General features: G+C 45.5%; 2 protein-coding genes across 4 annotated transcripts; both read right to left on the reverse strand.

Annotated features, from left to right (window-relative positions):
• Positions 1 to 8,635: 8,635 nt before the first annotated feature.
• On the reverse strand, positions 8,636 to 20,088 carry PNLDC1 (PARN like ribonuclease domain containing exonuclease 1). Of its 3 annotated transcripts, none has more exons than XM_086744002.1 (18): positions 20,035 to 20,088; positions 19,856 to 19,929; positions 18,878 to 18,911; positions 18,631 to 18,670; positions 17,825 to 17,913; positions 17,432 to 17,532; positions 16,041 to 16,120; positions 14,887 to 15,024; positions 13,887 to 13,956; positions 13,560 to 13,645; positions 13,282 to 13,337; positions 12,118 to 12,185; positions 11,171 to 11,224; positions 10,920 to 10,962; positions 10,249 to 10,348; positions 9,611 to 9,786; positions 9,340 to 9,438; positions 8,636 to 8,775 (listed from the first exon to the last, which is right to left on the reverse strand). In XM_086744002.1, exons 1-18 carry the CDS (start codon positions 20,082 to 20,084, stop codon positions 8,709 to 8,711), a joined length of 1,425 nt encoding a protein of 474 aa, XP_086600128.1. In that variant the 5' UTR covers positions 20,085 to 20,088; the 3' UTR covers positions 8,636 to 8,708. The 3 variants fall into 3 exon arrangements, with proteins under 3 accessions (XP_086600128.1, XP_086600127.1, XP_010123842.1); XM_086744001.1 differs by having other exon boundaries at positions 12,118 to 12,182; positions 18,631 to 18,754; XM_010125540.2 differs by having other exon boundaries at positions 18,631 to 18,754.
• Positions 20,089 to 21,022: 934 nt separating this feature from the next.
• MRPL18 (mitochondrial ribosomal protein L18) lies at positions 21,023 to 23,795 on the reverse strand. The gene is made up of 4 exons (XM_086745725.1): positions 23,618 to 23,795; positions 22,700 to 22,880; positions 21,477 to 21,711; positions 21,023 to 21,229 (listed from the first exon to the last, which is right to left on the reverse strand). The coding sequence occupies exons 1-4, from the start codon at positions 23,679 to 23,681 to the stop codon at positions 21,158 to 21,160; spliced, it is 552 nt and encodes a 183-aa protein (XP_086601851.1). The 5' UTR covers positions 23,682 to 23,795; the 3' UTR covers positions 21,023 to 21,157.
• Positions 23,796 to 24,387: the final 592 nt, after the last annotated feature.

Here is a 24,387-nt window from a genome sequence, read left to right on the forward strand (position 1 = left end):
AAGTGTCTTAGCAAATGCCTCCTGGCCTACTTCACTTATGAAAGAAGAAAAGTAATTTGAATTGTAATACTGGTTGGCTTCTTGTTTTAAATCAATGCCACCTAGTACTCAAATTTTTCTGAGTCTTTTTAATTAACAAAGTATACAGAGAAGTATTTAAACAGCCTAAAGGGTTTTTTTTGCCATTTCATTCAAAATTCAGAGATCAAATGCACCAGAATAAAGATTTCATCCCAAACTTAGTTGTTTTTTTTTTCCAGTTTTCATAGCCTCATTTTTAAAGAGCAATGGTAGGGTTTTATTCTTATTTCTGTATTTTTAAAACCCCCCTGGGCATTCCCTGTTAGCTGTCTAAAAGCAGACCGATAAGGCGGTGCTTCGCCCTTGTTGACAGGAGATAACCCAGGACGCACCAGGGAAGGTCAGGGCGACAGGGCTGAGTGCCCAGCCCTTCCTCACGACGGAGGTATGGAGGCTGCGGCTGAGGGCAGGGAGCACAAGGCTGTGACACCAACAAGCTCCCCTCTTTTTCTGTTGGATAGAGAGAGCGATTGAAATCAGCACACCAGAGCTGGAGGGATCGGTGTTGCACCCCCGGTTCGATCCTTGGAGACAAGTTACAATGAAGTTCATGACTGGTGGAAAATGTAGGCCGTCGTCCCACAAAGCATTGAATGTTATCAGCTGTTACTACCATAAATGAGGTAAAAGATGCTTGGTACTTTGCACTTGGTCCTTTTTCTCCAAGCCTATATAAACACGAGCAAATTACACTAGGTAGCAAAAGGTGCAAGATCAAAGGATACCGTGAGTCAGGTGTATACACTTGTGTGTATTTATGTACTAACACAATGTCTTAATTGCCATTTTAACACAGAGGGACACAAATAATTTTGGTCAATGACTTTATGTGCTCTAAAAAATTACAAACTTTTCACTTACATAAACAAGACTTTATCTAGCTGTGGTGATTTTTTTTCTCTGATGATAGTTATGATTTTATCAGATTGGTTTCCATGAAAAGTGCTTAGTAGCTGACTGAGTGCATGGTAATATAGATGATTTGCTAACATGGTCACATTTACTGGGTCTTTGTCGCAAGAGAAGAAGCACCCTTCATTGATCTGGGGCTCTGGATTCCCAATACTCATCCACAAAAGTAAGATGAGTAGGCCCACATCGTATTTCTTTTTTTTTCTAGTTATTTCTTTGCATGTGGTACTATTTAAAAGAGAATCTCTGCTGTGCCATCAGCTCAGTACTGCCAGCTTGGACATTTACACAACTTGCAGAATTTTATTTCAAACCTTTGCAGAAGTCCTCCCTTGATTTCTCTCTGCAAGAAACTATTTTTACCTCCCCCTTTTCCTGCCTGAGCTGAGATCTTCGTAACCCTGCTGTAATGGGGAACTGGGAAGCACTCACTAAAACAGCTGTCATAGAATATGCAGTACAAAATGCGTATTGGCTATAACTCTGAGGTGTTTGATTAATGCATCTCTCCTTTGGTGAAGTCATTTGCTTAATTAAAGTAACATTCAGAGGCCCTATTCTGTTCCTAATACGTTGGACTAATGAGAAATAAAGTTCTTTGCAATCTCTCTGAATTATAATACATGTGATCTTTTAAGCTATTTGTTGAGAAGACGCTGGTATTTTCCCATCAGCTTCAGTAATGCAAACTGATGTCAGAACATCCCTGTTTGCTGACAGAAAAGAGCTCACACTTTGGGTGACACCATGGCAGAGTCGAACACAGTGTTGTCCCTCATTACAGGCCCAGCAAAGCCTAACGAGACTGAATCCAAGGGCTGAGAAGGAGCATGTCCTTTCTGAAGGCAGTCTTTGTCAGGTGACTGCTTCCCCTTCCCACTGCCACTTTGGGATTCAGCGGGAACGGTGACATCCTCTGGTTTCTGTGCTCCAGGAAGAAGAGGAGGGAATTTACTGTGTACGTCCTAAACCTGGCCATGGCCAATGTGATCTCCACACCAGCACTCATGGACCTGCCGCCACCTCTTTCAAGGGAGCTCCTCAGCTATCTCAGCTTGGTGCTGGGCGTCTGCTGGGTCCAATGCTGGTCCCTTCCTTTCAACAGCTGGCAGTGCAGCACAGTGCCTGAAGATCCTATTCCCTGAGTTAGTGTGAGCCCCTCTCATTCCGTGTGCATACTCTTCTTCAGAGTCTGTCCCGCCTGCTCAGTGGGATGAGGGATTTTGCTAAATGAAGGACTCACAAGCTCTGCTTGCCGAGCACTTTGGGAGCAGCAATGCAATAATTATTTCCACATCTGTCACAAATTTCCTAACTTTTACCCGCCTTGAGGTTCTCTCTAGTTTGATCACTGTCCAAAAAAGGCCTCCACAGCAGGGCCCCCAAAATGAGCCTTGACATCGCCATCGTTGCCACCATTTTGTCATTCCTCATCTTCATCATGCCTGTCAGACTCGCATGCACTGTGAAACGCAGACTTCCTACATCCCTACTGTTCAGGCTCGTTTGCGTTTCTGCTTCGTTCAGTGTCACCATCGGCAGTGCTAACCCCTGATCTCTCCCCGCCATGTGTTGGGGGATGAAGATGAGAAGCCATGCAGAGAGCACTTCAGAAAGTCTGAAAGGATGGGACAGGGAGAGCAAGGTGAGAACAGAAACAGCCAGGATGGGTTGGAAATGCAGGGGTTTAGTTACAAGACCCTTCCGAGGTCCACTTTGCAGGTGGGTATATTTGTCAGACTTACGAAGGCAGCAAGTCACTACATGAGATTACCGAGGAAGATTTCGCAGTCTTCAGCACAAGCAGATTTGAAGAGGAGGTTGTTGTCAGACCTGTGGTGTAACAAAACCAAAACATTTTCTCATTGTCAAAGAAAATCAGTTTTTGAAAAGTTAAAGTAAATCATCCTTTTTTTTTGAAAAAAAAAAAAAAAGCAGCTCAATTTTTGTAGTGAAAACTCAATTTGTGGGTAGATTTGGGATTTCTTGAAAAAACCTGACTAAATCCTCAAAACCTCAATGAGACAGAACATTTCACATCTCAAATAATGGGATGCAAGCAGCTACAGGACGGGAAGCTGCCGCTTGGGTATTGCAGGGGTAAGGAGTGAAGGAAGCAAAAAATATTCAAAGAGCCCTACCGGGTAGGCACCCTTCCCCGGCTACAAAAGAAAACTAAAATCATGCAGGGTCTCTGCCAAAGTGATTCAAGGGAAATTTCCCCCTAGCTCCAGACTGAAGAAGCCGGAAGGGGGCAAGGAGAGCAGCTCCAGCGCAGAGGGACCGACGACGGGCAGGCTGCCCAGTGCCGGGGCACCAGCACGGGTCCAGGCTGGGTCTGGCACTTATGGAGAGCTGGGTGTGGAGTGCAGCAACTGTGGCTTGCCACAGATGGAGCAGAGCACCATCCCTACGCTAGGAAAAGAATTTGGGGCAGAGGAAATCCTTACTTATGAAGAAAGCTTCATTTGTTTTTATATCTCAGAGCTGGAGGAGGAGAGCAGCAGGAAAGAAACACTGACCCTTGCTGCAGGTTCCCAGCTCCGCACGTTGGCTGCTCCAGCCCTCTTGCCCCTCTCTGGTGGGCTGGGTGGGCTTCGTGCTGGTGTGGCAGATGAGAGGGTGAATGTGCCAAACACTGGCAGAAGTGGTAACCTTCAGCAAGGAGGAAGTGATGTGCAGGTGGAAGTGCCAAAATCTCCGGCCTTGGGCTGGAGCCCTGCGGATCAGCAGTGGCAAACCCTTCCACATCACCTCCAGCTCCCAGTCACTTGTTCCTGCCCATCCTCTCCGATCCAACTTATTCTCCCAGTCCCTCTCCCCAGCTGAGGAGAGGCAAAGCCTGTCACTGCCCTACGCTTGCTGACTCTGGGACCTGGTGGGGGCCAACAACCGGGAAGAAAGAGTTGGACCAGGGTCCTCTTGCGCTCTTGCCTTGCAAGGCTGCTAATCCTGGCACATGTGCCAGGAGTCCGTGACCACTGCTCTAGCACAGATACTAATAAAAACAGCTGACGGGCAAGCATGTCCTCCTCAGGAACCGCCTGCAGCAAGGGGACGGAGCAGTGCCTTGCACAGTGGCAGCCCTGACTCCTGTGCAGTGCCACCCCACTGTGGGCCAGCACCTCCAGGTGCCTCCTCCAGCAGTAACACTGCTGGAGACACAGGGGTGAGGGAGGCTGAGCTCAGCAGGGAGCAGGTGTGGAATCAGATACAAGTATTTGGGAGTCTAAAGATGGTGACAGGTGCCTATGGGATTAGGAAGAGCTCCGGTCGCATTTCTGTCCCCCATCAACATGCTCTTCTCTTGTGCTAAGTTACGTACATTTAGGATGTTCACCCATGCAAGCTGTAGAGCAAGAGCATCCCCTCTCCACAGGGATGCCACAGGCAGCCCCCAGACACCCCAGCCAGCCCCAGCCTATCCCCTGAGGGCTGCCCAGCTGCTGGAGGCTTCAGGGGAGTCCCAGGAGCCCGGCAAGTCTCCTGTGGCGTGGGTTCCCATGACCCAGTGGCCCTATGGAACAATCGCATCAGGCTGCTTCAGTCCCGCATCCCAGGGGAGGGGGCAGGTTTTGAGCGCTGCAGGCAGCTGTGGGAGCCTGTGGGTTTGCGAATCCTCCTATTTATGTAGGAATGGTGAAATCTGTTGTATGTGTTTCCTGCACAGGACAGAGGAGTTCCAGTGGGTGAGTGAACGGCTGCCTGTTTTGGTTACGCTGGCTGCACTTGTAAGCAAGCAATTGAGAAACAATGAGAAATTATAAACGGCATGACCTTTGGTAATCAAAGGCCAGAGGCAAAGCAGAAATTTCTAGCAGCATCTTTTAGAGCAAGCTCCGGCCACAGCTCTGTCAGGTCACTACTGCCCAGTTTTATGGGACAAATGAAACAGTTTGTATTACTTCAAAATAGAGAATGAGGATTGCCAGTTACTCTTCCACTGCTTAGAAACACAGGTGAGCTCCAGGGGTGTCAGTGAGTGGGACCAGGTCCAAACTTAGAACCACTTTAGGATTTCCTGAATTTGTGTGTGCCTGGGTGGTGCTGAATAACCCCTCTTCATGTTTTTAAGTAATGATTTTTTTTTTCTATTTAATTGGATGTGTTTCTGCCAGGCCACCATGTGCTTCTCCCATTACCTCTTGCAGATTTCCATCTCAGGTATTTTAAAAGCAAGCCTAACTTACAGCACTGGCATTAGGTTCTTTGCCAACAGACTCGCTGTTGCCATTTTCTTTTAAAGCCTGGCTGGAGAGGTTCTTATATAGATTTATGGGTTAGCACACTGGCTCCAGAAACAGGAGAAGCAGGGTCAATCAGTTCTGTGTCTGGAGGGGATCCTACATGGGGAGGAGGGGGTGCAGGAGCCCAATCTCCATCTTGCCTTTGGCAAAACATCTGTCTGTTCATGCCTATATGCTCACCTGGCTGAGCAGAAGTTGCTTGGAAGTACTGGTTTTCTTAAATCCAGTTAAAACTACAAACTTTAACAAGGTAGTTTCTGCAGCAACCTCGCCCTTCCAAGATGCACCAAGGTTTTCAGCTATGATGTATGTTGAATGGATGCATAACACTAAGAAGAATCATTGATTAATTAGAAAACAGGAGCATATAAAATTTTCTTCTGTATAAAAAGAATACCTTGACTTTAAAGAGAGGTAAATCCTGCTCTCCTCCAATGCCAGTGTGCATTTGGCATATCACTGCTGAAGCCCCAAGCAGCAACAATGATATTTTAAGGAATATTTAGAGATAGTTCTGCGTTTTCCATATATGGATCCATAGATTTTTGCATAATTGAAGAGTGGTGGGTTTTGATTTTTTTTGTTTTATTTTTTCCAAAATTAATGATAAAAATAAAATTTCTCAACAACACTCTGCTGTAATGATCTTTCTTTTAATCTGAGACAATGCTGAGATCCTCCATTGCAAGACTTCCACTCTGGGTGTTCAGCAACTGGAGGTGCCCTGAGAGGCTTCCCACTGGAGCAGAGATGTTATCTCAAAAAACACATATTTAATCTTGAACATGTGGGAAAATAATAAGTAAATGTACCAAAAATTAAATTGTTCTTGGAAATAGACATATTCTGATCCGTAGTGTTCTATTTTTAATGCGCACCTTCACAACTTAAATGCTAACATGTTTCATTAAGGGTTGGAATTATCCTTTCAAGCCTTACAGATGAAATACAAGTTTCTCACAGTGCTGAGAAGCAGGTGTCCTATAACTGCTGCTAGGGACTTCGCTGTGGTTTTACCACTGTCTTAGGGAGATAGACTTGATTTTCTGAACCATCAGCTCTCAGAGCGCTCAGCAGCTTTGACATGCCCCCCTTCAGAGCCGGAGTTACGAGGCAGGTTGTACCACCTTGAATTGGCTTCAAAAGGATCAAAAGTACCCCCTGCTCCTTGCAGAAGACACGCAGGAACAGGCATAACCTGAACTGCTTTTGATACTTCCAGCTTCAGTTAATGACAATTCCCTCATCTAGAGCAAAAGCCACAGCTGAGGTCGGAGTGGTTAGCCTGGCATGGTCAGGGAGATTTTGTCTTGATCTGCAGCCACGCAAAAAAAAAACTTGTAAATCTGTTCCCACAGCTGAAAGCTGCTGCTCTGATCTGTTAGACTGGCCCCAGCTAACCCATTTCATGGGAATTGACTCCTAGTACATCTGATTGATGTCTTTAAAAGGCTCTGAGCAGCAAGTGACCCTAGGTTATTACAGACAGGCAAGCTGTTTCTGTAAATCCTCCCCTAGGAATGAGATCAGAATATACTCAACCTGCTCCCATTTCTTCTTCATGTATTTACTCTGCATGTAAATGTAACTGATTCATAGTAGAAATATCTCATAAGTCTACAGCAACTGTTATTTGTAAGTTCTCCCAGCTCTAACGCAGGAAAGCCAAGTCTCTTGCTTCACTACGCTATGTTGCTACATGAAGTATGTCCGTCCCTTGGAAAGGCAGAAGGCATGGTCAGACCCATGGGCTGTTTCTCAAAAAGGGGTGAAAGGATCTCTGCTTTCTTCCACGGGGAAGTGCATTTCTTCAGAGGGTGAACCAAGAGAGAGAACAGTACTGCAGGGAACGAATTCATTTTTTGTCCGTGTGCCACTCGGAGAAGAAAACGGCAGGAAGGGAGCAAAATGTAAAGACAGAACAAACAATTTATTTGTTCCTTCAAAGTACATGCTCTGTTAAAAACTGCTGCGCTTCTCAAAGGTAACAACATCTATATTTTTATGATCCCCAGACTGTAAAGATTAGATGCGAGGCTGCATCTCCCCATGTTTAAGTAGATAGCTGAATCCGCACCTCAGAGAACAAAGGTATTACGTTTCCCAAACCATAAGCCAGGAAGAGGGTTTTTATGGAAAGAGGGGTTTTTTTATGGGTTTTTTATGTATGTAACAGCCAGTGAAAATTTTCCCAAGTCTACACAATACACAAAGGCTGTGCTCTCCTTGACATGAAGGGGGTGTCTAATGGTGCCAAAAGACAAAAAACTTTACAGAATAAACAGAGACACTTACACCGGTATTTGAAGGAACACTGTGAAAGAGAACGCTGTCACTGAAGGGGTTACGAAAAAAAATAAAGTCATCAAGAAGTCAGTTACTTATCTGGCTAGGAGCTGGCTTATGAAATAAGAGCTATAAACCACAAGCTGTGCAGAACTCAAGAGCCACATCTGAACATACACTGCCCTTTCTCCTAAAGAGCAGCAAAGCAGCAAACCGTTAGAAGCAGAGAGCACGTGATGACCTTCAGGCACACCACAATACCATGCTGCTGCTTTAGTGTCCCCTGCAGCAGCTCCCGTCTTACAGCTGACTAACGGCAGATTCTATGTATTAGATGATCACGTGCCCCATCCAACTAGGTCTGACAAGTGAAATCTAGGGAAAACATGGACCAACAGGTTATTTTTAAGAAGAGAAGGGAATTATAAGAAAAATTTTCTGAAGACCACAGTCCCTGGACTGACAAATACTCCAGCTACATCTGAGAAACTGATCAACAAAGCATGCCTCATGGTGTTTTTGGATAAGGGACTGGTCACATGCTGTGCACCAGAAGCAGAGATGTGTGCCGGCTCACCTGACCTGTGTATATTCTACAAACTGGAAGCTGATACATTCCACTTATCCGCATCTATCCTCAGCTCTGCTGCCACTGAAAATACCACTGCACGGCACTGTTGGCACTGCACATTATTTACTATTCCCCAGAACCCTTTTTGAGCCCCAAGAGTGGTTTCTCCATCAACTCTGCCCATTTCCATTTGGTAAAGTGAAATTTCCCCCGCTTTGCAACTGAAGCTAAAAACAGCCCCTTTCATTTCGTAACTTCCAAACTTCATCAGAAATGTGTTTTATGCAGCAGCACAAGCACCGGGAACAAACTGGGGTTACGAATAGCTGTGAAGAACCAACAGAGGATCAGAGTAAATTAGGCATTGAAAGAACCACCCCTCCCTCTTCAGGAGGGGACTCTGCTTTGAACAGATTACAAAACACCACAAATTGGAAACCAACATGTCCTCTTGAAAAGTACATTTTCAAGAGAGCAATTAAAAACACTAGTTATGGTTTGACGGGGTTTTTTTTTGCTCGTAGTTTATTGAATGAAGTGAAACAAAACAAAACATAGACAAACAAAAAATAAGATCTGTGTTCCTCATGCCTCCTCTGTAAGGCAGTCCTTTAGAATGAAGGAGCTCCTCCGAGTACAAAGGCCAAGAGAGACCACAGTGCCACAATACCAGAGACTCTAAGGGCAAGAATAATAAAATGCTGTTAGGCTACTTATATTTAGGTCTTAATTTTATTCTTATTAAGCACTGAGGTTCTTTTCCAAGCCACGTCAGGCCAGAAATTCACCCTTCACGAGCATCGCTGTCACCACTCCACAAGAGGGCTGCACTTAAAATCCAAAATTCTCTCCTACCGAGCTTTCGACTCTGCTGTAGAAAAAACACACCCATTCCACACCTGGGAGATTCTACCTCTCTCTCTTCAAGCCTATTAGAGCCAGCACTACAGCCCATGGAGATAACCCTCTGTCTGTTATGTTAGCAGACATAGTTTTGTGCTATCCATGGGGTGACATTCCCTAATCAGGACCGAGGTTAAAGTCCAGCCGCCCAGGGCTGAAAGCTCACAGGCAGCCACCCAGAGTGTGTGGCAACTGAACCTGCTTCTGGACCCCTTGTTCTCCTGCAGGGCTGGCAGAAGGACACTGCCAAAGAGGGGCAGACTGCTGCTGTGACAGGGCCAGGCACCCCGAAAGGACGGCCCTTCTCCCTCCCCACTCCTGTGATTTTCCCTAACTCACTGCAGCAGGCAGTTCACGCGTGGAGAGTGCCTCCAGTGGCGATAGACGGAAACGCGCAGGTGAGGATGATGCTTATAATCTCGCAGAACGAGCCGGACGCTGAAATGAAAGCAGATGTCACCAGCTGTGGCTGCCAGGCTGCTGACAGCATCCCACAGCTCAGGACAGGAATCTCGTCATCTAAGAGTTGTCAGAGCAGAGGGAGAGTGGGATGAAGGCTTGCATCAGCGAGGATCAAGGGACAGAATATCAAGACTTTTTGGTCACTTACTGATTAAATTTATTGGAGAGCAGAATGAACTGGTTCTCTGAAAGCCGTCTGACATCAAAGCGACAAACAGCTTTAAACTCCTGGTAAATCTGCCTTTCATTCAGCCCTGGCCAGCCTCGGACTTGGACAACCAAGAGAGGGGGATGTTGGCAGGGAACATCTTCCCCAGAAAAATTCTGGAAAATGTACAATACTGAGACATATCCAAGTTCAGAAATACTATAGAAGCACTACTGATATAATTAGAAAATACAAAAAACGTGACACATAAATAAGACAGGTTGTACAACACAGCTCTTAGTGTAAAACTATTTTTCCTTTGTCCCAAGATTCTTCTAAACATGAGTCATAAAAGCAAACTATCATGATTACCATGGAGAAACCACCAAGCTCTCTTACAGAGCATAGAGAATGAGGGCAACGTAATACCATGACTAATGTCATCTTACAGGATAACAACATTAAAACATTTCACAAAGCAGAAATTCAACTCATTTGCCATTTTGAAAGGTCAATTGTGTCATTTGTATGAGGGCAACTTCTGCCAAGGTGGATTTTTCTCCTCTAATGAAGCCACCAACTCGGCTACTGACCTACACACCCCACAAACTGGGTGCAGACCCGCGATTCATACGCACAATGCTTGAAACAGCACCTCGGATGACATTCACTTTGTTCAGATACTCGGCTAACACGGTGAGATACTGAGGGAAAGAAGGATCAGCCTCCACTCCATCGCTACATCAGAAAACAAAATGGAACAAAGTTTTGTTTCTGCAGTGCTGCCCTGCTGCACAGAGTCTCTGGAGCACAGAGCTGCTGAAACAGCTCTTTAACTAGTGACAAAATAGGTATTTTATATCTTAGTATCTTCAACAGAAGTTGAGAAGCTGCAAGGAAAGGGAAGGGAGTTGAACAGCTGCCTCTTAGGAACTTAACTGAAGGCACTGAATCACACAGATTTCAAAAATGGAAACTAATGGAAAATGATTTGACCCTGACCAAGTGAACTGAACTTTAGAGGGCTGGTTCAAGGATAAAGGAGTCACAATGCCATTTCCCAACCTCTGAACCACTGCATGGCCCCTGATTTCATTTTTTAAATGTCAGCTTTGACATAAAGCTACTACTTTGAGATTTATAAAATAAAAATCTAATTAGAACAGTGACATTTCCAATAACACTTCCTCTTAGCCAAAAGGAAGGCCAGCCTGCAAAACAAAAAGTCAGCCAGAGCGAACTGACGACAGTTTTCCGTAGGACCTATCCATGTCATGCAATTTTCAGTAAACATTTAAACATCACTCACGCTGTCGATCTGCATAGTAGCAAATGAGCTGACTTCAGAAGAACTAGAAGGAGTATAAGGTGGCATTAGAACAAAGCTAAAGAAACATAACTAATAGAAAGCAAAAACCTCACTAAAGCACAGCTAAGTTACTAAGAGCAACAGACTATATATAAACAAATATTTCTTAGCATGAAATAGAGCTACAGAGCAGGAAAGGAATTGCCAAGTCCTGACACAAACTCTGAAGAAGTGTTTAAGAAGCATTTTACCTGAACCACAGAGAAATGCATCATAGCCTGCCTCGTGAGGGGATTCCTTCTCAGCTGTAACGTCAAACAAAATAAAAAAGAGTAAAACACCTTTAATATGCTGTGGAAACTGCTCCACTGCAGAATCATAACATTCATAAGATCCACTGTTCAGTTCTGGAGTTCCTCCCCGCCCCCCCATTACCCGCCACTCAGCTCTGTTACCTTTCCTCACCCTGAAACCTTTATACTCCATAGAAAGTCTATGCTTCTACCATGCATTTTAAAGTGATACCAACAAAAAGGCACGAGATACATGAATGGCTGAAAAGCTTGGAGAGATGTACATTAAAAAAAAAATAACTTTAAGGAAGATCTAAACCAAATTGTGTGGTATATGTTATTGATGGTATGGGAATCATTTCAAAACACAGGAGGCCCTGCCCTGCAGGAGATCATGCTGCCAGGAGAAGCCAGGAAATGTCTGCCTCACAGCCAGGATCACACCACACGCTGAACACAACAGTCTGCTGCACACACAGTGCCACTAACCCTGCACATGAGCCACTGAGCTCCTGCTGCTTTTGGGGACCTCCCTGCCATTACCTCCCACTATTTTCCATTCTAGGACCACTGTTTCCCACCTCCCCTTGCCCCTTCCAAGGGCTACTGACTCTTCACAGCCCCAAGTCAGGCTCAGTTCAGCCCAACGTAGCATAAATGCCATTAGTGCCAGCAGCAGGATGCAATCCTGTCCTGCATGACCCTCCACAGATACCAGAGACATGCAGAACACATGACGTTTTGGGAGCCCAGGCTTTGGGTTTGCACAAAAACGTGTATCAGCAGCTTGGTGCAAATTCAGCAGACCCACTAGCATTCACTCATGCTTGGGACACGGACATCCACAGAGTAAAACAAACCCCTTTTCAGCTGCCTGACTTCAAAGATTTGCTTAAAGAACATACCATATCTTGAGCAGTCACTTGCAAGAGCTATCACTGGCCACGCTGGATCTTTGGGATTTAGTTTGCTGCTGGAGACAAGTGGATGTGTAAGATTTTTGTCTTTCCTCATTATGTCAGAGACAAGTTACTGTTCTCTACTTAGCTGAGGCTTCATTTCAGAAAAAGCTACTGAAGACTTTAAACAGATCTTTGGTAGTATTCTATGAAAAGGCTAAGCTGAATAATATCTACCAGTTTTATTCCTGAAAACTAACTCCTAACTTCCTCAATCTCTCCCCCCAATCAAACCTTCCAAGCAGCAAGTCTGCTCTAACTGCGTTAAAAGAAAAAAAAAAAGTGAACGGAACTGAAAATCAATGGAAAACTCTAAGGAAGGGGATGACTAGATGGTTCTATTTGAATGGGGACTTCTGGATGACAAATTAATAAACAAATACCCATAGAATGACTGAAATAAAAGAAAGAACAAATAAGCATAAGAACTCGTGAGAATCTACAGTCTGAAACTGCTAAATCAACCTAACAACAACAACAAAAAAACAGAATCCCAGTACTGTTTTTATAATTGCTAATTTTGCATCTCATTCCTGGGAGAAGGGGATGAGGGGAAAGAGGCAAAATATTCATTTTCTTAGCAAAATTGACATGAAAACAATTTATCCACAAAAAAAAAGTGGTAAAAAAAAAAAAAAAAGAGAGAACTCTTCTACCACATCATGGCTAAGCTCATGAGACATGATATGTACTCACAAGCTCCATTTGAACATTGTATTTAGTTACTGCTTTGGGCAAAGTTCAGCTTTCTCGGGAGCTGGCATTTTAAATTAGAGTGTATTTTCACTGAGAACTGAAACTCACTAATTTTGTAACACAACATAAGCAACATACAACTCTAATGTTGTATGTAAGGCTGTCTGCAAGCCACCCTTGTGACCAATGAAGTAATGGTGGTACAACATGAGAAACGACCTAGAACAAATAATTTACTGCACAACTACTTTATAAGAAAGATGAGCAAATCTTTTGCTCTTAAATTTAAAAAGACAAGAAACCAGATGAAAAAGATTTGGGAGGAGGGAAGTATGAACATATGAAGTGAAAATGACTGACTTTGAAATATCTTTCCCAACAAAACAAAGGGATTGCTGAAGGTCCACCACTTACCTGCACAAAACCGCATACACCTCCAAAAGATTAGATGCTCGAGGAAACGGGAATTGCTATAAAAGAAGAACATGTCAGAAAACAAACCCAGCTAGACCTCAGGGTAAGTGGGCTCAAGTACTGCTGATTCATTAAATGAGCCCCCTAAATCAGAATGTCTCTGGGCAACACTGAGAACTGGTCACAGTTCTATAACCACAGGGCACTAAGGAAAGAGATCCTCTCTTCTGGGTGAAAGACAAGCTTTAACTCCAAACAAAAAGACCTTTGCATCTCACCTTCCAGATGGATTTTGTTACAGTCTTGGTGTCTATGAGAACAGGAAACAGGTTGTGAATGTTCCTTTTAAACTCCTCATAACTTTCTGAAAGCAAAGCACACGTAGAGAAAGACATTGTAACACTAGAGGAAAAGCCAGTGGTATTTCAAATGAACAAGCAAGAGAAGAGAAGTGTTAGGAATGATGCACCGCTCTAGTGGTTAGAGCTCAGAACAGGGGACTAGCACTGCAAGCAGCTGGGGTGGTGAACGACCACTACGCTTATTTCTCTCACCCCCCATTGCAAAGGCGGCAGCCTGGGCACAGGAGCCACATACAGCATTACCTGGGAGGGGCTTGTAGAACTTCTCGTGAAGATGCATAATGTCCATAAGCATGTTGTGTCCCACCAGGGGCTATGGGAAGAATACAAACAAAACAGCCCATTGGAGCATATTTTTTTAAGAGACCTCAGAGGTAACCAATTTTAGGCATGCTCAACAGCTGTAATCCTTTCCTCCAATGGACAACACCCACACACACTCACCCAAAAGTCATTCAGGCTGCAAAGCTCACAAGAGGACTACTGCTTTGTGGAAATCAGACTTGTGGACTCTGAGGAGTGTATTTTTTCAGCAGCATTCTAGTTTGCATGGAGCTAAGGAGCTAGATAGATTCTCAGTTCAGCTGAACACTGGCAAAATCTTCCAGCAATCAGATTTACAGGCTCACTCACAAGGGGAGAGACAGCCTTTGCCTGCACATCGTCCACAGTCTTCTGAAGCTGAAATTCATTCAATAGTCTGCATACAGAAAATAAGAATTTCCACATGTAATCAGACCAATGGTCCACGTGGTCCAATAAACTGGTCTGTCACATGCTGAAGAGCATAACTTGCCCAAAAAGCAAGAATCTGCTTAGCTTTCTTAGATGGTGACTCACGCTGCATAATATACAGATTTTCAACATTGCAGACACCTGCATTTTCTCAAGTGACATAAGAAACACATTGCAAAATGGGTCCTTGGTCCCTCTCCCCTGGCTGCATTTGGTTTGCAGGAGTAATAGAAAAGTGACACAGGGAAATCTAGTGTTTGGATCCATAATTCTGAGCGTGCTTTGGGAGCCGGACCTGGTCAGCAAGAAGACATCATGTTTAACACTTTTTTTTTTTCTAACCATGACTACAATCTAAGAATTCATCTCGGTTCTACTGACAACTAAACAGGATGATCACACTGAATTAGTTAAGTCATTTAACTACTTTATCTTTTATCATCCCTCTACACCTAGTGTAGCAAGTTAAAAAGAGATTAAAAAGAAGAGTAGGAATGAGGGACTTCACCTTCTTGGCTTCAACCAGTGTCTGGAAGAGGTTGGTGAAGCCCCGGGCGGACAGGAGAATTTGCTCCTTCTGGCAGCAGTCATAAGGAGAGTTCTCCAGAAGCCAACGATTCTGTGGACTCACTTTTTTCACCATTACCTGAAAAGAACAGTCAATGGGTATCCCAGGCTCCCATGCTAGCTGCATGTAGATTGCTTATTTGGATTCCGTAATGCTGAGGACAAGTTCAGCTTCCAGGCTAGGAAGGATGGAGAAAGGGTGCATCCCCTGAGACCTCAGGACTGTCTCACTTCACCTACATTTGGAGGTCAGTGCTCCAGTAACAAAAGAGACCTGCTCTAAGGGCTTCTTATTAATGCTTCTCTTGTTAAGAGGACAGTTCCTACCACAGTTGGTTTTTTTTTTGAGCACAAAGGAACATAATTCAATTTAACTTTACACCAATATGTTAAGTTCATGGCACCAAAAACCAGAAACAAGCAATCACACAAACTGAGTCCCCAAAGGCTACGCTTTAGGTGAGAAGGCTGGGTACATCTGTCACTCTGTTGACACTGGTTATCAGACTAAAACAGTACTAATGCAAAAAAAAAAAAAAAAAAAAAATAGACTTTATAATCTGCTTCTAAGCAACTGACTGGTATCATACTCATGTTTCGATAAGTCCACAGCCATAGGTTTAACTCAGAAAATACTGCACCAAATGTAAAACAGCAACAGCAAACAGCAGAACAACAAGCCATAAAACAGAGTAAAAGTCTTCAAAGCAATTACACAGCAAAACTCAGCAAAGGAAAACCACAAAAAAAGACTAAAAACTGTACATTCTTGTGGAGGTGCTGAAGGAGAGATCTAACACTGCCTGAAGACACAGAGGGGGCTGCCCCAGAAGTGCCCCAAGAACAAGCACTTCCAGCTCAAGGTATTTTGTGGCTACAGAATAAACAGAAACCAAATTTACTCAGTTTTCTGGATCCATTTTCTTGGGATTTCACAATCAACACTTCCTAGAACATTCCTTTTTCATTGTCTTCTCCTCCTCCTGGCCCCTATCATCAGAAGTACAAGCAACATTTCAGAGCCCCTGCAAGAATGGCAGTCCTATCTGTCTAGAGAGAAACCTTCTTTTCAAGAGGTCCATGTTTCCATCTCACCTTCTTGTCTTCAAGGGGCTGTGTCCAAACATTTTTGAGAGCCTGTCTCAGAACCAGCTGGACTTCAAACATCTGATAGCCTGAGACATGAAAGGGAAAAAAAACCAAACAAAAAAACCTAGTAAAAACTTCAGGCATGCAGACAAGCCTATTTAGGAGAACAAATCTTTCTAGACAGAAGGACTGAGCAGATGTTTCTCCCCCAGCGTACAGAAAATATTCCTGAGTGGATGATCTTTGTACATTGCCATATACAATGACAGGAAAGAAAAGAAAAAAAAAAACACTCCAAAAAACCAAGCCAAAAATAAAACGTTACCGTGAGATTTTCAGGCAAATAAGCTTTTGTGAGGACACAGAGGAAAGAGGGAGTAAGGCTACTATTCTGAAAAAGACTGTCGTTTTGGAAGGTTTCAGAGCAAAACATCCAGGAGCCAAGCATAGATGAGAGGTACCAACGCATTTTTCCCCACAGATGACAAAGAACTAACCCAGTCCTCTTCTGAGCAGCATGCAAAAAGACACCTTAATCAGTCTCACTGCTTGCTTACTTAAATAAATACCTTTCTTGTCACAGGTGCTCACCACTGCCAGACCCTGTTAAAGTATCAGTAGCACATCTACCACAGCTGATGTAGCAGATACGAAACACAACACACTCCCCACCCCCTGTATTTCACACTCTGAAAAAAAAGCATCAATGGACAAAGTCTTAAATACTTTCTGTCCTTCCTAACCTTTTTTGTATTTTATTTCCTGACATAAAGGATTAAGATTTGGTTTCTGTGAGCAAATGTACAAACTATTCTCTGCTACAATTCCCTGTCCCTTAACTCCTCCAAAATAGCACAGAAATTCCTCAGCTCTGCCATAGCGCTCCCAAAAGCTAAAGCAGGTGGTAAGCGGCCTGTTTATCTCCACTGCCATATACTTGTCTCCATGGGGCTCCTTGTTGCTCCACATGAACAGGATCAGACTCTGAAAGGAGATCTACCTTTCCGTTCTCCAAGGGGAAGAAAACAAAAAACAGATCACCCAGGATTTAAAACAAGTCAAAAGCTGTCCTGATCCAGAGCAACTAGAAGTTCTCCAGTTGCTGCTCTGAAGCAGCACAAAATGGAAGTCGGTTACCGTAAAGCATGCTCCAAGCCCTTAGACATCCACTTCCACCACCCCAATGGAGCAGAAAAGCAGAGTCCAGAGATTAATACCTGACAGGAACTGAGGTGTAGACAGAGGCCAAGAGTTGTAAAGGCAGGAAGGGCACAGATGCTTTCACTCTCAACAGAGCAGTTCAACAGAACAGGCAGCAAAGGACAGCCCCAGAGATTCAGAAGTGATGCAGCCACTCAGAGCCCACAGGTGCCTAAGGGAGACACCCTGTTTCATACCACTCAGATCCTGCAGAATCATAGTCTCCTCTTCCTCTGCTGCAGCTATCCAAGAGGTCACTTCATCAATAGCCTTCTTCAGCGCATCCCTCCCCAGAGTACTACACCAGGATCAGGGGGAAAGAGGCAGAGTGTGAGAAAAACCTCTTTACAGATGGAGCCTTGTGCCTTGCTGTGGGAATGCAAAAGCATTGCTTCCCAACATTCACCCAACCCTTCAGACTGTATCCCGTGATCTCCGTCTTCCTTCAGACGGACCACAGCATGCTGGAACAGCTGGTGGCAAGGTGTTCAGACCAACAGGCTTTAACATTTCTACAAAACGTGATCCAAGTGAAGTTGAGCTGTCAATAACCTCAGTACTGAGGATCCACCTCTCTAAATAGCGCTCACCCACTGATTTTCCAGCTACCCGCTGAGAGACGCTGGCTAAGGATCTTCTCCTGTACCTCATTCATGTATGGGATTCCATCTTTGAGGAACTGAGGAGAAAAAAAAATTTTTAAAAATGCCAGGTTGGTTACTCCCCTTTGGATTTTCTTGCAGCAAATCAGAGAACAGCAAGTTAGCCAGGTCCAAAACCAGCATATATTTGGAAGATGCTATCTCAGACTATCCTCTTCAAAAACACAAACTGTAGATAATCCAAGATGCATTCTTATATAAAGGAAGACATGTTTATGGATTGAGGATCGAGCATTTTTGTCAACTGTAACCATTTTTTTTTGCTCTGCTTTTACCTTTCCTTTAATGAGATACTTCAAGTGTCAAGACATCATGATGCTTCCTACCCAAAATTGCTAAATAGTGCTCTTAGGTGAAGAGATAGTCTGAATTTTACGGGAAATGTGGCAATATGTAAGATGCAGGTAAACTGAGGCTTCCCCACCTTCATGGCTAGTAAAGACTTCCCCTGGGGTCTGTTTAGTCACTCCTCTCCTCAGCTCACCAGAGACAGGTTTTCTTTTTTTGAGGTGGGAAAACCTGTCTTAGGCTGACAGAGACATGGTTATTGCCTCTACAGCATTTCAGAAAAACCACCGCTCGCTCTCCCCGTTGATAATGAACCACACGATGCCTTCGTACTTTAGTAAGATGCTATTTACCCCAGAAATGTAGCATTTAGGGATATTAATCCTAATTTATCCTGTAATTGCAGACTTCCTCTGTTCTAGATTTCTGGCAGAGAGATTACCTACCTTATTATAGTCAAAGCCATAATGAGACAGGAACTGAATGCTAGATGCAGAGAGGGTGAATTCGACATCCGTAACTCCCAGTGTCGAGGGGAACAGAAAAAAGTTGTATGAATGCACCACATACCTACAATGAAAAGAAAAACCTCTCTAGAAGATCATTACAAGAAATAACTCCTCCCAAGAGAATTCTGCATAAAACCTCAAGTGCACTGTCTTGGTTGTAACAGAAAACTGCTTTTTTACTTACTTGTTTGAATTTTCATTTGAGAATATTGCCAGTCCTGCAAGAGAGAGAAACCTCTGTTGAAATGGCAATGTTTAGCTGGATGCCTACGGATACTGTGAAAATTAGATAAGGGATTAGGGATCCCCTGATGGAGTACATGTTTTCCGTTCACTAATGCCACAGTGCAAATCTTAACCGGCAACTGCCCTGCCGCTCCCCAGCTCCCTGAGAGCTGAACAGGGGCAAGCTTTTAGTGCTAAGTGGGAAAAGGAGTAAACCTTTAGACTTAGGTCTGAAGTCTAGACTGAGCAATGGGTGAAAAGAAGGAATTTGGTAACGAAACTCCTCAACTATGCATACGCAGGTCCGTGGGTCCGACTACACTATAAAAGCATTTGGAACGAGCTAGGCATCACAGAGGACTGAAACATGTTTTTTACTATGTAGGTTCTTTTTTTTCCATTAGTCCCTAAAAAGCACATTAAGATCTTACATAGCCTAAGACTTTGAACAATATTTTAAAGTTTTGGAGCTGGTTTCTTGACTCTGACTGGTTCTTAACTGTCAGTAGCCCTCCACCACCACCACAGGCCCTTTCTTGCGTTGACTTTTTTATTATTTTAGGAATATCAGAAATATTAGCCTTCATTTTCCTCTGACAGTCCCCTTACTCATACACTACATCAAATGACACAGCCTTGAATGTAAGCTGCTGTCACCTACTTGCTTGTATCCTCCGTTTTAAAAGCCCTGCATTTGTACGTGCAATCTTTAAATACAAACAACTTCACGCCAGTAAAAAGTATATGGCCCACCTGACCTCACACTATGTAAAATATTAAAAAGTTGATAGCATTAAACATCAGAGGGGGAAAAAAAAAACAACCACAGCAAATTAACGTCTCTGTAATGAGCGAATTAAGACCAGAGCTACTTACAGGGCCTGCCAGCTGGCCAAAGACCCCAGGAGATGATTTTGTGTGTCAGAACAGCACTCACCAAGCTGAGTAACAGTGAAGCGCTGAACGCTCCGCCTGGCCTTCAGGTACCGCTCCGCGGGGGAATCAAACAGGCTACGGACAAAACCAGAATTGCGGGAAGGTGTTGGAAACAAGGTGGTTGCTCTCACCGAGCTAGAGCAGCAAGGCTCCCTCACAGCTCAAGTCCAACACCTTTACCTGGGCATGTTATTTTGCAGGGAAGTTGAATGCAAGCCAGTAAATTCCATATCGAGGGCTGTTGAAGTGGAAAGAACATGAAAAATGTCTGAAATACAAAGCATACATTCCACCAGCATCAGGACAAGGGCCCCTGAAACACCTCTCTTGGCCGTCACTTGTGTCAGGCCCAAGAGAAAGGGCAACCGGCTGCTGCGCAAGTGAAGTCTCCCGCTCCCTCGCCCCCGCCCCGGCAGGATGAGGAACGGAAAGGCCGAGAGGCCTTCACCTTCCCACCTCTGCTGCCTGACCCAAAACCCAGCGCACACCAGCGCCGTTATCTGACCCAGCACACCTCCACGCCCGTGCCCTCGCCGGCCCCGGGCCCCGGCTCACCCAGGAAGGAGGCGCCGCGGACGCGGTCCCGCAGGCGCGGCAGCTGCCGCTCGAAGCCCGCCGCCACCACCTCCATGGCGGCCTCCGCGCTGCCCGCTGCCCCCGACCCGCCGCGCCTGCGTGCCCGCCTCTTCCCAACAACAACAAAAAAAAAAAAAGGCAGAGGAGGGACGCGGGAACAGGGGCCGGGGAGGCTCGGGCTCGGAAAGGCCGGGAAATCGCTGCGTGGGGGTCAGGGAGAGACTGAAAGGGGCACGCCCCTCCCCACCGCTGGCAGGGGCGCAGCTTCCCTCGGCCGGGGAGGCTGGAGAAGTTAGAACGCAAGGGCTGCGGGAAAGGGGCAAAGGTGAGTTAGGGGAACTCAGTCTTTTTACCGTGTTTAGCACATAACTTTATTACAGTTCACAGAAATGAGCGGTCATGTACAGAGAGTGAGTGTTTCAAAGAGCCCAGGTTAGAACAAATACAAAATCAAATGTAAAAAATAAAATATACTTTGAAATTATTCAATTCTTAAGTAAATTCTGTTAGATCGTCACACTGAGCTATAAGAGTTTATTCTAGACTTCAAAGAAAGGTGTTGATGATCTTAGAATCAAGAAAGTGACACAACTTCACACGTTTTTAAACGTTTTATTATAAAATGCCACATTCCAACTTTTTCCAGCTCTGGACCTTCACTGTGTCAGGACACACGCCTAAAGAAGTGATCGTCGTCCCTTGGAAAGTTTTCCCAGCGGTCTCCATTTTACTGATAGATTCTTCGTGGCTCACGCAGAACAACGCCACCCTCCTCCATTGCTTTTTCAAATTCCTGAATCTTGTTTAAAAGAGAAAAAGACACAAATGAAGACAAAGAAAGGCCATCAGCACCGAAACGTCAGTGTGGACATGTTGTGTGGCGGGGCAGAGGCTGACAGCCTCACTGGGGCATGCTGCCAGGAACGCAGCTTGTCCGAAGTTACCCTCTTGAGCATTGCAAGAAGGGATTGTCAAAACTAACGGTGAGGAGGAGTAAAATTAATGCTTAAAAAGGGCCGAACAAGTGTAGGGAGATGGGTACTTGCCGAGTCACAACGATATTCCCAGGGGATAACAGCTTTAAAGTTCACAAAGTTGATTCCTGCTTCCAAACAGCGCTGTGCCATTACGCGGCCAAGGTTTTTGCACGCTGTTACTCCCCTGGGGCTGTACAGGTGCCTCTTTATGGCCCACTCTCGGGTAGAGGCAGACACCACAACATCCCCATTACGGCGCTCAACGAAGGCTTCTACGTAATGCTGCGTCCGCTCAAGCCGTAATCTGGGTGAAGGAAAGAAAGAACATGGGGTGTGACTGCTTCTCCAGATCTAAGGAGGAGAACACATTCAAATGCCTGAATGCATAAGTGACTCACTTTAAATAAAACTGGATGTACTGGAGCTATTAATACAATAATGATTTCTTAGCATTGCTTTTATCTTATCTAGATTTTTGCTTACTTCATTAGAACATAAAATAGGACTCATTTTACCAGTTCAACAGAGTGAAATTCCACGAGCAGCTTTTCACCAGTTATGCAGGCGAGTCCTGCGCTGCCTCACGGCAGCGCTCACTGCAAGCCAAGCGCTCTGGGCCCGCACAGCACGGTACGGGTGCTCATGCACCGGATCAGGGGAACTGCTCCGGCAGAAACGTAACCCTAGGTTTGCCACGCAGTCTCTTAAAGGCTTCTGCATACACAGCAGGTAACAACTTGTCAGGACCAGCGAGTGGTCAAGCAGTATTTCGTAAGCCGTAACACACAACCACGGGGTATTAGGAGCAGCTATTTCCTACTGCACTGATACAATACCAGGTTTCCAGGTGCGAACAAACTGAATGCGGTTCTCTACTCATGAACAAAATAATGATTTGGAATCCCCAGCTTAAAAAGGATTTATTTTCCAGAGAACAAGAAATCAGCATTTTCTTAAAAAACAAACAAAAAAATCCAACCCAACCAAAACCCAACAGATTAGTGCCTGAAATAAAACAACGATGCATGGTCAGCACAGGACTAGGAGAATTCTAAGCTGAACAGCAGTTACTTAAGCAGTATTACTGCTACCTTAACAACAGAACTTCAACACATATGCTAACTTTCATGCGATGCTAGCCTACTGTTCCCTGACCACAGAAGACACCTATTAATTAAGAACAACTAAGGGAGCAACTGATTAAACAACTAAAAAAGTGCATTTTGTAGAAATTCCACGTGATGAGAATTTTTATTTGTTTCTTCATTTCTGCTGGTGACTTTCTGACTCACCTATGCCAGAATTCACGCTTTGGCCACGTTGTCTTCCAGCCACGCTCCTTCCTAGCCAGGGCCAACTGCTCCAAGTTCCGAGGATTCCTGTTAGTGAACTCTGGGGCAACAATCTCATTTTCGCTTGTGTCCACTTCAGTCTCAGTTTTGAGACTGGCTGTGGTTGATGCAAAACGAAGACCTTGGGGAAAAGCAGGAAATAAAACCCTCTAGAGTTTAAAAAACATAGTGCAGACAGTAGAAAAAAAAATATAGAATGATGTGGCTTGTGAAAGTTAACAGGGCAAAGTTAGCTTTTTTTTTTTTAAAGATTAAATAGATGGATTGCCAGAGTTCAAGCTCTTTTTCCAGTTTATGAGGTAAACTGTAAGCTAAAAATGAAAAGTATATTAAGTTTTTTACAGTGATTCAAATCCCATGCAGAAAATACAAATTCAAACGTGACTAGAAGATCCTTTAGGAATCAGCCTTTACAAAACACTGGAAGTGAACTACACAAGGAACCAGTGACAGCGCTGCCAAATAACAAGGTAGAAATCCTCGATCCTGTCAGGCTAATCGTCATTAATTAAACTGACAAACACGAACTTGGACTTAGGCTTGCACACGCACTCTGCTACACGACTTTTTGGTCCAGAGAGGCAGCGGACACCTCTCACCAGTGACCAGCAGGCCCTCTCCTTATCAGACCGCCCGCCCCGGCCGCAGACGCGTCAGCAGCGCCCCCGTCCCACAGCAGCTCGAACCGCCCCTACAAGCGGGAGCCGGGCGCAGACCGGGCCCTGCGCAGGGCAGAGAAGCCCCGCCGAGACATCCGGATCGCCCTGGGCGCGGCCCTCCACCGACAGCACGGGGGACGCGGAGACCCCCCTTGCCGGGAAAGGCTGGCGTGGCGAACCGCAGAAGGGCTGAGCTTACCCGCTCCGCCTCTCTGGAGCCTGCCGGCCGCCACCAACAGGCAGCCGCGGCTGCTCAGCGCCATGAGGAGCTGGTGCCCGCCACGGCCTCGGGCGCCGGTCACCTCCCTCTTGTTCAGGGGCACCTGGGCGCCGCCATCTTGGCGAGGCCGGCCCCTTCCCCCGGAAGCCGGCCTCGGGAGGACTTCCGCCCGCCGTTGGGGATGTCGCGCGGAAGCGCCGCCTTGCTTTCCTCCCTGCCCCGTCTTACTGCGGGCGGGGGGCGGTTCCCGTCCTGCCGGCTAAGGGCCCGCTCCCGTGCAAGCCCCCTGGGGAAGTACGTGGTTGTGTCAGTCAGTAAAGCTTTCTCTGGCTCGGGGAGGCTCTTTTAATTTTCTTTTTTCCCTTGGAAAAAGGGTGTGAGTTGATACCCATCTGCAGAGACCGGGGCGCTGTTTCCTACAACGCGTCTAAGGCAGAGGGAGCCGGGCCCAGGGAGCGGCCGCGGAGGTGAGCTCCTGCCCTCTCCCAGCGCCCGTCAAAGCCACGGGACAGAGACCAGAGCCGCTGCAAAAACCTGCCTACCCGTATTAAAAGCAAAACTGACTCTTTTGCGCTGCAAACCGCGGCTCTACCGCTGCTGGATCAGGACAAACGGTGCCGGGAAGCAGGCGGTACGGCCTGTCCCGCGGCCCGGCCGCTGCGGGGTTGCCCTGAGCTCTTGAACACCCCGCACCGCCTGCGGGGACCCGGAGCGGACGCGCCGCCCGGCACTACGAGCCCTCACCGAAG

This window comes from Chlamydotis macqueenii, chromosome 3 (assembly GCF_036417535.1).
Source record: "Chlamydotis macqueenii isolate bChlMac1 chromosome 3, bChlMac1.mat, whole genome shotgun sequence".
Classification (NCBI taxonomy): Eukaryota; Metazoa; Chordata; class Aves; order Otidiformes; family Otididae; genus Chlamydotis; species Chlamydotis macqueenii.